Consider the following 14,206-nt stretch of genomic DNA (forward strand, 5'->3'; position numbering starts at 1 on the left):
ATGGGAAGCCAAACCCTTCCCCAGAATAAAAATGGTTGCTAAAAGCATACAGCTTTAAGTTACTGAGAGAGAGAGGTAGTATAGCCTTGTGTCTGTAGGGGTAAGGGGGATGTCCCCATGCACTCCTAGGCATGGGCAGTGGGAGGCTAGCTGGGACCACAGCAGCTTGGTCCTTCTCCAGTGGGTTGTCCAGTCAGGGATTCCTGTTTCCCTTAAGGCTGCCTCTCATTAGCATGAATCAGGGGAAGGGCATAAAAGACTCCAGTTCATTTGGAGTCTGGAAAAACTTTACTTCAAAATGACAACCAAAGTGTTCTGGCTCCTCTGCTTTGTCATTAGATCACCTTCCAGCTCAGTGGTTGGTAAGTCTGTTGCAGGGGCAGTGGGGCTGGGGCATGTTTGCCTTTGCTTTCAGGGGAGGCTGAACCATTACTACAAATTCTTGGCCATGCAGCTCTCCTCAGCTGGTCTTTTCAGCAGGGGTGGTGGTAATCATGTAAGGGCTCAAAAAAGAAACATTTCAGGGCATTTGTGGGACAAGAATGTCAGAGTATTTGAAAGCAGGGAGCCAGGAGCAGGCACAGAGCTGGTGCCCTGAATCCTGCTAAGCTATCGTTCAGCAGTTGGAGTTTGACTTGCTTCTACATCTGTTGTTTTTTTAATTATTCTTAATGTCTGTATGACTGTTCCCTTTTTGTCTCCCTTTCCCTTCACCTGTCAGCTCCAGATTTCTAATGTAATTTATTGCAGTGTGCTCTGTGCTGTCATGTGCCTGCAGCAAGCTGTCCTAAACAGGCTTATTTTCTTTTTCTTAGTACCTCACTGATGGGACAGAGATAAGATCTACATCTATTCCCTTGGGAAAGAGAAGTCCAGGAGAGGATATGCTGTAGCTGAATTCCTTGAGTTTCAGGAGCTAGATGGGCATAAGTGAATGAACCTCAAAGTCCTGAACAGATTAAGCAGAGGAAAAAAAACTATTTCTTGTTCAACCTATGGCTGAGAAAGCATGATAAACTGGTAGGAAAGTATACTTACAAAACTTAAGTCCAAAACACCTGTTCAGGGTTCACAGCTTCATAGTGAACCATCTCCAAACCACCCTTGTCTATTCCCTTCCTTAGCTTAGACTTCTTCCACCCCTTTCTTCGTGGACATTCTTTTGACTTTACATGTGGCCAGCCCAAATATCAGGGAATCTTTCCCATGACAGCAGCTGGTGAGAGTGAAGGGGGAGAAGTGGCAAGGTCAGCAGTTGAGTCAGTTATAGAAGATAAATCAGGATGCTGTTCATCTGTGTATGTCAAATATCTCTTTTCACACAAGGAGTTTGGATCAGCCTCCTACACGATGCTAACCACAGACAGCGGCTGTGTGTGGGTGAACTGTTTTAAAACTCTGCTGGCTACCTAAAGGCATGCAGTGAAGGACTGAAGTAGAAGCAAAATTAACTGTAAGGGGAAATTTATCTCTTCCCAGGCTATAATGAAGGCCATTTTGCTTTGTGAGGTCCTAGAAGGCATAAATGAAGGGCTGGGTGACTGTCAAGCTTGTGTGAACAGTGTCATTAAGCCTTTCCATTTTTCACTTGATTCCCAGACACTTCCTCACTTTCTCAGCCCTTATGCCCTCAGCTTTAGAAAAGACCTTGAAATAATTATTAGCAGCAACAGCCTAGTGACTGGCCTACGCTGCTGCTGCCATACAACTCCCTGGTGAAAAAGTCAGAGACCCAAAACTGTGGATAAAGATCTTTTCAGTAGTGTTCAAAGCCCAAAGCTGCTAAAGAGTCCAGATGACAATGTCGTTAAGGCATGCAAAGGATGGGAAAACCAAATAGTTCTGTTGTCATGGTCTTTTAAACAAGCATCCCTGATGGCACCATGAAGCCTGTTTCCTCAGATGCTCCCTGGGGATTCAGGCTTTTGAGAAAAGGATTTGTTTATAAGTCATGTTTTTAATTTGCAACAATAATAAAGTAAAAATGCAAATCTCCTGTTTTGCTCACGCAGCTGGATTCTCTCTCCTGAGCTTACCAGAGTACATAGGATGAGGAACTCTACTGAAATTTGTCTTTTGAACTATTTGTCGGTTACATAGTCTTGTCCTCACTTACAGACTACAGCCTCAAAGCTGCTATGTACTTCCCATTCAGCAGCAGATGGAAAAAATAATGGAAAATGCTAATTTTCTCCTTTTCTGTGTGTGTAGGATCCCTGTCCTACGCTGAGAAACCCAGTCAGACCCTCGGCAAAGATGCTTACAGCTTAGCAATTGCTGCACCTGGCCCAGTCAAGCTGCCAGCCTGGGGCACCAGCAGCACCAGGGAGAATCACACAGAACGCTGGCATCTGCTTCCTGCCAACCTGCCATGGCCAAGACCTGAGATCATCTCCTCATCAGACAAAAAGAAACAAACCAAACCTCTAGAAAACAGCACAGGGCTGAGAAAACACCTCCTGCAGTATGGAGGGACCCTGTCTCTGGAGAGCCCAAATAAGAGGTCTTCTCCTGCCTCCTCTGATTTCAACCATGCAAACAGGAAGCAGGCGGACAGGCGGCTGGCGGAGGCTGCCAACAGCGTGTCGGCTCAATTCCACCATGCAGCACCTTCCTACCCAAAGGTGATATCCTTAGTGGAGACTCAGCCTTTCCCAGACTCTGGAGCAGCTGAGTTGAATGATCCTAACATGCTGGATCACTTCAACCGACCAGGCAAGATAATCTCCTACAAACACACTGATCCCTTGAAAGGGATCAGCAAACCCTCCTGGGTCACCAACCGCCAGCCATCCAGCTTGTCCTACCACTTCAGTGCACTGAAGAAAGGTAAGGGGATGGGCAGAGGATAGACTTCCCCTGAACTGTCTAAAGACTGGGTGGCCTAGCTGGGATGAAATATCCCCAAAGGGCCTGTTGCTGCCCCTCAGTCTCTGTGCTTGTTGCAGATGCTGGTAAGGATAAGGCATGCCTGAGCGAGTGCAGGAAAGAGAGAGACGAGGTGGAGGCCTACTGCACCAGTGAATTTGGTAAGCTGTGTCCTCCTTTAGCCTCACAAAGCACAGGCCAACTTTGGTCATCTCTTACTGACATTTCACTTCTGCTTTTAAGATAAGATTTTACTGAGTATGTTAAATAATTACTAAGGCACTCATCACAGCTCTTTATAACTACAACAAACAGTTCCAAGTCTTACACTGCTCTTTTGCAACCTTGGGTCAGTATTGCTCATTTCTGGTTCCTCTGCTTTCCACATCTGGGAGGAAGACAGCTGTCTTGCTGCTGGTCAGCAGGACTGAAGACCAATTGCTTTAAATATTCCAAAATAAAACATTGTAGTGTGTTTGTTACTTCTTACTAATCAGAGCAGGTTTGTGGTTTTGGGGGCTGAAGTTTCAAATGAAAATAAAATGGAGACCCAAACAAAACTGTGATCCTCTCTGTATAGCAGAGTCTCCTTGAAGTTCTTCAGGACTCAGTGTCTTAGTCATTGTGTCCAAGCTGATGGAGATAAAGATGGTAGAAGATAGACTGGTGGTTCTGTACTGACTCCTGAAGAACATTTTCAGAACAAAGCCTTGCTTTGTGCTTACAAAGCTGTGAGATACCAACTTTTTCTCACAGTATTTTAAAGAGATAAGCAAAATACAAACCTCATGGTAACAGATGTTTCCATTTGTAGAATATAAACACGTTAGGAGACATCTGTTTTCTCTAAATGGAGAAGTCAGGAAGTGCTTTCTACAAATGTTATGCTCTTTATTTTTTATCACTGTCATGCATTCCTGTCAAACATAGGGCTTACGGCAGCCCAAGCTTTGTGTTTTTCAGCCCTTGAGGGTCTCATTTCACCCTTTAAATTGAAAAGCTAAGTAATAAACAGTCTGAGCAACAGATCAGCCAAGGTTCCATCACAGTGATCAGTCAGAGCTTTTGTTTCTTTATATTCACAGTGCAGATTGAAGATAAAGGACTGAGCCAGAGCTCTTCCTTGGTGGGGCAGGTGTCAGGCCAGTTACAGAAGCCCTGTTTGCCCTACCCAGCGCCTTTGTTGTTTTCTGCAGTCAGCTCCATCTTGCCAAAACCAGAAGCTGGGTGGAGAACATGAAGTGACTGAGCACATAACATGGCCTGCTTGGTGTCTGGGCCAGCATGCCAAGAGTGCTGTCTTCCCAAGGCTGAAGTGTTTCATTAGCAGGTTAGCTTTGGACTGGGAAGAGTCACATTTTAAAATTTTGCTTTGTTGGGCAAATAGGTCCAGTTGGTACATAGCAGGGTGGAAACCAGCACTAGAGCATCAGTACTGAAAGCATCTCTTTTGAAACATTTTATAAAGCACGAGGTGGTTAGTAACTCAGCAACAGCTAAGGTGATGACCTCATCGAATGTGATTGTTTGAAGCTACTCCTGCTCTCAAGCCTTCTCACTCTTGAGCCAAGGAATTTCTGTTGACACTTTGCAGCTTTTTCAAGGAGACCCTGCACACATACCCTGAATTGCCACCAAGATCCATAATCTGATGCTTGCCTTTTTTTTCCCCCCTTTCCTTGAAGCAGCAGTGAATGGAATTGTTTACAGCGTGGAAAGCCTGGGGAACGGAGTCCACTTGGTTACACTGCTGGTAAACAGCGATGGATTATACAAGATGAGTCGCCTCTATGTTGCTCCTGATGGCTTCTTCTTTCGAGTTCACATTCTGCTTCTGGATAGTTTGAACTGCAGTAAACCCTGTCCAGACTTCAAACTTGGTAAACAATTCCAGCTAAATCCATTCTGCTGTTCCTCCTGCATGCAGTGCAGCTTCAGTCTGCCCTGCTTTAATAGGCTTATCCTGGCTTTGGGCATCTCTTGGAGAAAAGAAAGTATTTACTGTTCAACTGGAGGGTTTTTCCCTCCCCAGTTTCTCTCAGATTTCAGAAGACAACCAGCAGTGTGAAGTCAGGTGGCAGTGTAGTCTATCCCTAAAGGTATCCAGTTCCCAAGTGATGGCAGAGTTTCAGGATTGCCCAGAAAATAGAAGCAGGGGCTTAAGATGGTGTCTTTGTTCGTCCAGTTTTCTTGCTAAATGCAAGTTTACCAAATAGTGGAAGCTATTTTTTTTTAATACTAATTGCAATAGAACACAGTAAACCATTATTTCTGTGCAAGCATAACTCACAAGTCCCTCTGAACCTCAGGGTTCTGCTGTGCTCAGCTAGACCTTCAGGATGTATTCTGCAGGGTACCACCTCACAGCTGTTCATAAATCCAATGCCCTTAGAGCGAGCAGAGGAATGAATCTGTGCTTTCCTCTTCACAGCACAGAGGTCTCCTTTGTTTTGCAGGCAGCAGGTACATTGTGATGGGTCAAATCTACCACAAGAGACGACAGATCCCTGCCAACCTGCTGCAGTTTCTGCGTGGGCGCCTGCGGCCCGGGGATGGTTTGCTGCGAAGCAGCAGCAGCTACGTGAAGAGATTCAACAGGAAGAGGAACCGCAAAGTGCAGGCAGCACAGACCAAGTGTAGATAAGGCTCCAGTAACCTCCATCTGGGACAAAGGCAGCAGCATTCACCTACCAGAACAGACCTGGCCATGATTCAGCAGCAGCAGCAGAAGGTATTGTCTTCACCTCTGGAACTACTGGTGATGGGACACTTGCTTTGTGCTTTGGCAAACACTAACTGAACATCTTGACTAGGCACCAGTAGACTGGGAAGCTCAGCACAAGTGTCAGTGTGCTATACACCATCAGGACACTGAAGAAAACAGGAAACATCAACTAGCCATGAATTCCTTCCAGCCATTTCCAGAGCCACAGTTCATCACAACATCCTCTGCTGTAACACATCCCCAGTAATCTGTAGTAACTGTAACATGAACCTCTGGAGGCATTGCTCTAGGTACACAGGAAATAACAGCACTTTGAACCCTTACAACAGACAGTGTAGGTAAAGCTGTGGTGTCATCTAGAGTGTGACCACTGTGTTTTCACAGAATTATGCCTTCAAGGATGCCCTGCAGTTGATTCAAAAGAAACCAATAAACCCAAATTACTGTTTGCATTGCTTTGGTATCCTTGGGGACATCCCTACCATTAAACATGTCACTGCTCTTCATTCAGAGCAGGATTTTCACATGAGGCATACAAACCAGCTGTGTATGAACACACTGACAGCAAAGGGAGTGACTGCTCTACTCAGACCCCAGTTGGGCTCACAAGTAAGGATGCCAGTTTATGCCAAGGGATGCACAAGCAGCACAGAATCACAACCACATTCTGTGTGTCTGCTTACACTATCAGCCCTTAGAAGCTCAGTCGCAGAACTATGTACTGAATATCATTTTCCCTTGAAAATTGTCACCAACTTTGCCCTTGCACATCAGTAAAATTACTTTTGGAACTGAAGATACAATCTTCCAGTACCTTTAATGTCGTGGGATAGCAAAAGCTGTGAAATGCCTGCAAAAGGGATCTTGATGTTGGCAGTTCCAAGAGTAGGTGTTCACGAATCAGAAGTCTGACACTAAAGTGTTCTTGGGGTTCTGGGTTCACCATCTCCTGGGTTCTGAAAGATCCAAAAAGCTTATGTAGCAAAGACATCTTGTCTGAGAAGTCATCTGGGAATTTAAAGATGTTTATTTAGATAAAAACCAGGAAGCAATGGCTTCTACAAGCATTTTCTGTTTTGAAGCAAAGGTATTTCTGACGTAATCCTACTCATGCACATCTGCAGCTTGATTCAGTGGCACTGACAAGCTACTGCAAGTTGTGGAGGGGCAGTAAGTCACACTATGAAGTATTTCTTGGTATGGAATAGGAACCAAATGCCATAAGCAAACATACCTTGGGCCCCCAAAGGTTGCTACTATAGGACAGACATTTACTCATAGCTTTTATCTGTCTGAAAACTGTGGTGTCTCTCTTCAGTTATGTGAAAGATTTTGCACAGAGTGCAGCAGATACAGATGGAATTTTCCTGAGAGACTTTGAGGGGGCTTTTGATTTGGCAGAATGACTGTTCCTGGCACTCAATCAAAGCACTGGAGTGGACTGGGAGGGACAGGAGAAGGAAGGAGGAAGGGTTACATGTGCATCTCGAGTTTCTCTGTTTCTATTTTCAACAAAGTCCAGGACTAATCAGCAAGTCCTGCAGTCACTACCCAGAGCAGCCATTAAACACCCTTGGCCACCCCCAAGACACTGCTGTAATCTAAACCAGACCAAGTGTGGGTACAGGAACAACATCTATGGCTGAGTCTCAGCTGATTGTCTCTCAGATAAATAATTGTGTACCAGTGCTAAGGATATCCACAGCCCCAGTAAAGCAGCAGCAGCTGACACTGCCTGCACCAGTCAGGTACAGCTATTGCTCACAAGCAAGCCTGGAGAGGAATTTGTTCTGATCTCTTTGCATTACAAAGCCCTCACCTTTCAGCTTGGGAGATCACCCCTTAAAACACCGCAACAGCTGAGCAGAGCCACTGTGTGTCACGGCCCAGCTGAGGCACAGCTGGAGCAGGAGTATAAGGGCTGATCTTACATTTTGCCAGCTAAGGCACTGAAGAAAATCAGATCCCAGATCAGGTGGATTGCCAGAGGCTTGCACTCGCTCTAACAATACCCCACAGCATTAACGACGCTACAGAGAGCCCAGCACTGACATGCAGTAGCTGCCACAGTGATTTTGGTACCGTACAGTAAATCATTTTTCCCCCCAGGGGGATAAGTATAAAAATTCACAGCCAATACACAAATCCAGGTGTCCAGGAATATTGTCTTCCTGTCTTTCCAAAGGGTTTACTCAAGGCTTTTGGGTTAACTTCTCAATTATACTTTAAATCCCCAAGAACTTTAGCATGAACTAAATCTAGGCCAATAATAATCACTGCAAATTTGTTTGAAGAGACAAAAGGCAAGTACAGCTCACATCATCAAAATCTGTTACAGTAAACAACCATTTTGAAACAAAAATACAGAGAGGAAGGGGACTGAGCAGAGATCACAGATCTTACTAACTTACCAAGGAAGGTATTAATGGGAAGTGATGAATCTGCAGGAACACCATTTCACTAGAAAAAGATCACCACTTGAAAAAGATGGAGAAAAGGACCTCAGTGAGTTGGTGGCAAGTGGAGACAGTACATGAAGCTCTCAGCACCATTAAGCTGCACAGATGGCTGATTCCCTAATCGACCCGAGTCACAGGTAGTTCTGCAAGACCTATACACAGCAACATGATTCCATGTTTCATTAGAAACACCACCAAATCCATGGCTAACACATTGTTTGTCTAGGATGTGTCCTGTAAGGTACAAAAGAAGTACTCTGCAGTTTTGCCACAGTTTGGTAAAAACAGCACTCTGTTGCCTACAGGTAGGGAAGTTGTCAATCAGCTTATATGCATCAGACAGGAAGAAATAGTACAGAGATACTGTGGGGTCTTGCTGAGATGCAGGATATGTTCCAACACTGGGAGGAGTTGTGATTTTTCCCCTTGTTGCATTAAAACAAGAAGGCATAGAATGTGCAGCATGTTTGTCTAAGGACAACAGAACCTAAACACAGCTACTCTTCCTTCCCTTCCAGAAGCAGAAGTGGCTTTACTGGTTTCCACATTGAACAGTTCTTTTGACTTCTCACACAGAGATTGAACAACAACACTGCTTAAGTACAAAACCCCACGGGTACTCATTAGATAACGCCCCCTAGAAGCTGTACACCTGAGGCTGTCACTGCAAGAAAGTGTGGGCAGTAGCAACATCTTTTTGAGAAAAATAGCAGAAGAAGGTTCTTGCATAGCAAGGTGTGAGGTTAAATCCAAAAGGAGCTCATCCAGGAAGCAGGCCGAGCCCAGGTCACCGAAGGTAACAGAGCAAGAGGAGCTACTTGGGCGGGTGAGGAGCCGCAGACAAACCACAGCTGGGAAACTACTGACAGGTACCATGTACGAGTCACTGAGATACCAGTGTGGAATGGCATCTGCAATCTGCTGCTGCTTCTGACTTCCCTTTATCCCTCACAGCAACATCCTCCTTGCACAGGAAATGCTGAAGCGGCCCAGAGGGCCTCCAAAGGTACAGCAGTGGCTGTTCCTAGAGCACTTGGCAAAACGGCACCAAGTGCGGCAGGGGCAGTGACACCACACAGGATCCTTCCTGACATGTTATCTGGTGCAGCAATTTCGTCAGTGCTGTAAACATTTTACAAAGGGCCAGCAGCTTCTTAAGGATGAAATGCAGTAATGGCTACTGTTGGAGCAAAATACAGTCCAGTCCCCTGGCTGCTTCCTTCCCCTGTTAGCTCAGGTACCTTCTGAACAGATCCCCAAAGCATTAGAGACGTAGCAGCGCACACTCAAAGACACCTAACATCTGTGGGGAGAACAATGATCTCCATTTATTTTGTTTCATATACATCCATATTTTGAATTTTAATACAAAAGGAAAAAAAAAATTAGAATCTGACAAATGTTTACAAACAAGATACCTTCAAACAGATTTTACTCATTTCAGTCTGGTGCAGAGTAAATGACGAATTGTACTGTTAATGTTCAAGGCAACAGAGTCTGTAGTCCATGACCGCTCAGCCCAACTTTTCTGCAAGCTTAATTGTTTTTCTCTACCATGAATGATAAACTCATTGTTGATTCCCAGTCCTGTGTGTGTGCACATGTGTACATAGCAGCTCCTTTCATAGAAAGAAAAGACATCTAGAGGTCTTCTTGTACTTTTACCTACAGGAATCATGTTAGGATACAGAATGGATTACATGGAACCGGGGCTGGGTTTTATAAGAAAAAATAATTAGCTGACAAATGAGGGCAGCGATAAAAAAGCGTCTTTTTTGCAACAATAAATAAATACAGTCAAAGTTTTCTGTGTGGACTTTAAACCAGCTTCTTCACTGAAGAACAGACGTGGCATTTCCATGGAGTTAATCGGGACCCCATTTACTGTATCTTTTTTTTTTCTTGCTCTCTTTCTCTCTCTCTCTCTCCTTCCAACAAAACAAAGTTTTCCTGCTTTTGCCACAATAGTACAACAATTTGATCTTGACAAGAAAGTGGTGCTGCTGATTTTTATATTTCTTTGTCCTTTGGACAAAATAAGCCAAGACTAAGAATTTGACTGCTGTGACCAATAAAAAGGCAGTTTACATCAAGTCTTGTCAGGATAACCTGACTAAAAACATCTGGCTTCCCAATTAAAAAATGTCAGACAACCAGATCCTTGCTCGTGTGTTAGGTCAACACGCTGAACTCTAAGAAGCTGTAGACTGCAGTTTGTTGTTATGGGACCTGCAGAATACAGAAGAAAGTGAAGAATTAAGCACCCTTCATTTTGGAGAACACAGTTGCTGCAAGGTGTTGCCAAGGGTAAATCACAAGGAGGAAATTACCACCATGTTGCTTGCTTTATTTTTTTTTTGACCCCTTCAGGAAGAAAGAACTGAAAACCATCCTCTCTCCATTTCAAAACACATTTTCTCCTACAGTGCACACATTTTTCAGCACTTGCAAAATTCAGTTTGGCACTGGCCCGTCCCAAAGTGCCACTGGCCCATCCCAAAGTGCCCGGAATCAGTTTTACTCTCATGTTTATGTAATCCTAGTCCATCAAATGAAAAGCAAAAAGGCATTTTTAATTGTGGCTATTTATAATAAGCTAAACATTTGCTTAAATTTCTTCAAGAAGTCTTTGGGTTAACTGAATAGAACTGGACAGGCTTGTAAAAAAACACATTTTTGCTAATCACAGTTCAGCAAAACTCCTCTTTGACACTGACAGTTTTATTAGTGACTGAAAATAAAACAGTACATGGTCTCCAGGATGACTTGTGCATTGTTCTGAATACATTATTGGAGGAATTGGACAGTTGATTTTTGTTGTTACTACACTTTTGTTTACCATAGTGACTGCTGGTAACCAAACCCCAACCACCTGCACTTTTTAGACAAACGATCTGGATTTTTAGGGCAGGTTAATGTCATTGAATTGTACAATAAAAGAAAGTGACCCCAACATCAAGTTCTGATTCCAGATAAAAAGTTTAGACTAAAGATATCACAATCTGCAAGAAAAGAAAGAACATGGATGGTATAAATGAAAACCAGTAACAACTAAGATGCAGCAATGAAGTGAGTGTGCTGGGCAAGCAGCAAAGCAAGATGACAGAAACATGAGTGGAAAACTACCTGATTTAAAAAACAATAAAATTACTATGGTATTAAATGGGGAAGAAAAAAATCTGGGCTAATTAATTGGATCTCTTCTTTTATCAACCCTACTCTTGCTGCATACAGAAAGTGAGACAGCTTCCACAGCAGTGGCTATAAAAGAGAGCTTTTAATTTAGCTAATTACCAATGGATATAATCCTGCATTAGTATCTCAGCCTGGCACAGCTCTGGTCCGAAGTGAACTGCTATGCACAGCGCATTTCTCAGCAATGCTGAAGGGCAGCTGACAAGTGTAACTCAGTTACACTTGGCTCATGCTAGAACACAGCAGTGACATGGAGAAAGCTGCTCACTGCCAGTGTTGTGAGCAAGCTGCCTTTGGGAACAGCTGTACCGAACACCAGGGTATGACCCCAGCAGTGTCGCACCATGCCGCGTACGTGCTGCTGGCCAGGGCAGGAGAGCAGCACACAGATTCCTTCAGGAAATGCTCTACACTGAGCCTTCCACAGCAAAACATCATGAAAAGAAGTTTAATTTGAAATAGTGAATGTTGAATTGTGTGTAGTTTTCCATGTCCCACTTTAAACTTTTCTTTGTGTTTCCTGTTTCCCTTACTCGTGCTCTATGGTCCTTCCCTTACTCCCTGCCTGTCTTTCAAATACAGTAAATCATAAAAATGATGACATAAGTAGTAAAACCACAAGTGTTTTAATTTCTTTCATTGTATTCTAAGTTTCACAGAGGGACTGTCTCATTTTAGCATCTTAGAAGTACTGACTACAGGCAGAATATTTTCAGCACTCAGACGCAGTATTGGTCCTGATCAGAAATTAACTTTTACGCAGGAATGACTGAAAGCATCCTTCAAATCTTCTACATTTATGGTACTGCGTAGATTTGCATCTAACCACTCACTGAATAAACATTAGAAAATAACCTCCACAACACCATAAACCTTGATTTTGACAGAAGATGACAGTTGGCTATTACAGAAGTGGTTTTTTTTATCCCCCTTCAAAAGCAAGGCAGTTGTCCAGGAAAGTGCAAGGAGAGGCAAATGCCTGTATCAAGTGTAAGATAAGTTTATAAAAGTATTAAGGAGATTTTAGGGGAGAAGAAAACAAGGATGATTGAGCTTGAGCTTACACTTGAGCTTACCTGCTCGCCTTAAATCCTTTTAGTTTCTGTACAAAGAATGATTCCAGAACCTCTGCACATTGGTAAAAAGGGGAGTCACTGGGATTGTAGTAACGACAGTTATCAAAAATTTTGGTCATGTCCGCCACAAATTCCGTCACCTTTTTGTAGTAACGCTTCAGAATTCTTTCCTCCATGGTGGCTAGGTCTTGGGAGAAACAAAAGCTTATTAAATGAGACATTTTCATCCTTGGCAAAAGTGCACTCTGTCAGGTTTGTGGCAAACAAAAGTGACTTGCTTTTCCAGGAGCGCTGGTTGAGAGGTGGTGACACCAGTATATCTCCTTCAGAATAAACACTGATCCATGAGTATATTGTCTGCAGCTAAATTGAAATGCAAGGATCAAAATGGTCTTGGAAAACTGAGGGCTTTTGCAGAAATTTGCTTTTTTTGAAGAATTAAGGCCAGGGGTGGGTGGGAAAGTCAGAATCTGGATGCATGTACTTTTACTTTCTATACAGCCCTCACTGAGACCGAGAGCCACAAGTATACAGGTAACAGCTACCTAAACCTCATTATTTCTTACTGGAATTCATAACTGGCTTTGAGTGAACTCTCAATTCTTGGGGGCATATCTGCATATGGCACAGGGCACAGATGAAAGAGATTTCATGTGCAGGATTAGAGCCCTCATCTCAGTGACTAGCCACCATGCAAATGTAAATTTAAAAAATGAAGAACAAGCACTGCCAATTATAACTATAGCTAAATGGATCATGGCACTTTAGCTGGAAAAACAACAACCTGCCCTCTGAAAATGCCCTTAAAGTGCCTATTTTGAAATGCCAGAATGCATGAAAACAAGTGTAGAGGGGCCTGCATTAGCTACTGTGTGAGACACATTTACTTTGTATCCCTACAACTGAATTTTCCTGCTAGTTCAGGTCAGAAAGGGCTAACCACACTTCTGTTTACTTCATTCAATACACTTCATATTATTATTGTTATTTGAGCTTTCCTTATAAACTTTAATCCCCTGGAACAGGAGCTGGTTAGGGTTTTCCTAACAGCACAACCCACAACTTTGGAACAGAAGAAGAGTGCATTCCTCAGCAATGTGTCACCTTCAGTCAACATGCTGCAATTTTACCAAGGGACTAAATTTAACTTGCCTAACATCTCAGAGGCAGCATGGCTAAGGGCTGGGTGCTGGATCAAAGCTGGACTGAGCTACATGGGAGCCTTTTGTGGCAGCAGGCAGGCAGGGTTTGAGTGACAGCCCCAGACAGGAACCATCAGCAAAGCACCCAAGAGCTGAGGCAGCACCAAGGTGTCACACTTGAGGGTTTATCTCACTTATTCCCAGCTGGCTGGTAAAGTCTAGTAAGCTCAGAGTAAAACACTGTCAAGCTGCAGCATTTCCTCTTCCACTTTACTTCAGATACACAACACATTTGAATAATTCTTGTTCACACAGCTTCGAAACCAAAAAGACATCCAGTATGAAGTTAGTATCCTATCAAATCAGATGAGGATAGTTTTAAATTCCAAGTTCAGCACCATTTCCTCAAACTTTAGAGTACATTCCCCACACTTGGTTGGAGGAACTGATGCAGAAAAAGGCAGAAAAAAACCCTAACCAACCCTCAAGCAAAGTAAAACAGTAAAATTGTTCTCTTGAAATCAATTCACAAACCAGAATTCTGTCAAACTGCTGCACTGGATTTCTCATTTCATGTTAGACCAACAGTATTTAGGGTGAAGGAGCCAACCTACAAACAGATGTATTAACCCTCATGAACTTCTAAGTATATCCATGAGAAATCCCACTGTCTGATTGCAAAAAACTGTCTATTCTGCAGTACATATCTTTAAGCTCCCTGGATGGAAATGGTCAGCAGGT

The 14,206-nt window shown here is 43.4% G+C and overlaps 2 protein-coding genes across 13 annotated transcripts in view; one reads left to right on the forward strand and one right to left on the reverse strand.

Moving 5' to 3' along the window:
- Nucleotides 1-215: 215 nt before the first annotated feature.
- CUNH17orf58 (chromosome unknown C17orf58 homolog) lies at nt 216-9,367 on the forward strand. Its single transcript, XM_068151114.1, has 5 exons — nt 216-362; nt 2,212-2,829; nt 2,949-3,029; nt 4,557-4,748; nt 5,325-9,367. The coding sequence occupies exons 1-5, from the start codon at nt 299-301 to the stop codon at nt 5,510-5,512; spliced, it is 1,143 nt and encodes a 380-aa protein (XP_068007215.1). The 5' UTR covers nt 216-298; the 3' UTR covers nt 5,513-9,367.
- The window catches only part of BPTF (bromodomain PHD finger transcription factor), a 55,381-nt gene continuing 50,529 nt past the window's right edge, over nt 9,355-14,206 (reverse strand). For 11 of the 12 annotated variants that reach the window (XM_068151104.1, XM_068151109.1, XM_068151111.1 and 8 more), the window contains 2 exons: nt 12,324-12,510; nt 9,355-10,281 (listed from right to left, as the gene is read on the reverse strand). In XM_068151104.1, the coding sequence (XP_068007205.1) occupies nt 10,245-10,281; nt 12,324-12,510 (224 nt within the window). In that variant the 3' untranslated portion in view covers nt 9,355-10,244. Of the gene's footprint in view, nt 10,282-10,963; nt 11,055-12,323; nt 12,511-14,206 lie in introns of those variants that run through there. The other variant, XM_068151103.1, reaches the window with a different exon arrangement.

This window comes from Melanerpes formicivorus, unplaced genomic scaffold (genome assembly GCF_026170545.1).
Source record: "Melanerpes formicivorus ecotype bairdi unplaced genomic scaffold, bMelFor1.0.p_v2 SCAF_21, whole genome shotgun sequence".
Classification (NCBI taxonomy): domain Eukaryota; kingdom Metazoa; phylum Chordata; class Aves; order Piciformes; family Picidae; genus Melanerpes; species Melanerpes formicivorus.

Coding starts and splice junctions, on each gene's coding strand:
- CUNH17orf58 (XM_068151114.1), top strand. CDS start 299: ATGACAACCAAAGTGTTCTGGCTCCTCTGCTTTGTCATTAGATCACCT. Junction 2,830..2,948: donor CTTCAGTGCACTGAAGAAAG/GTAAGGGGATGG, acceptor TGCTTGTTGCAG/ATGCTGGTAAGGATAAGGCA. Junction 3,030..4,556: donor CTACTGCACCAGTGAATTTG/GTAAGCTGTGTC, acceptor TCCTTGAAGCAG/CAGTGAATGGAATTGTTTAC.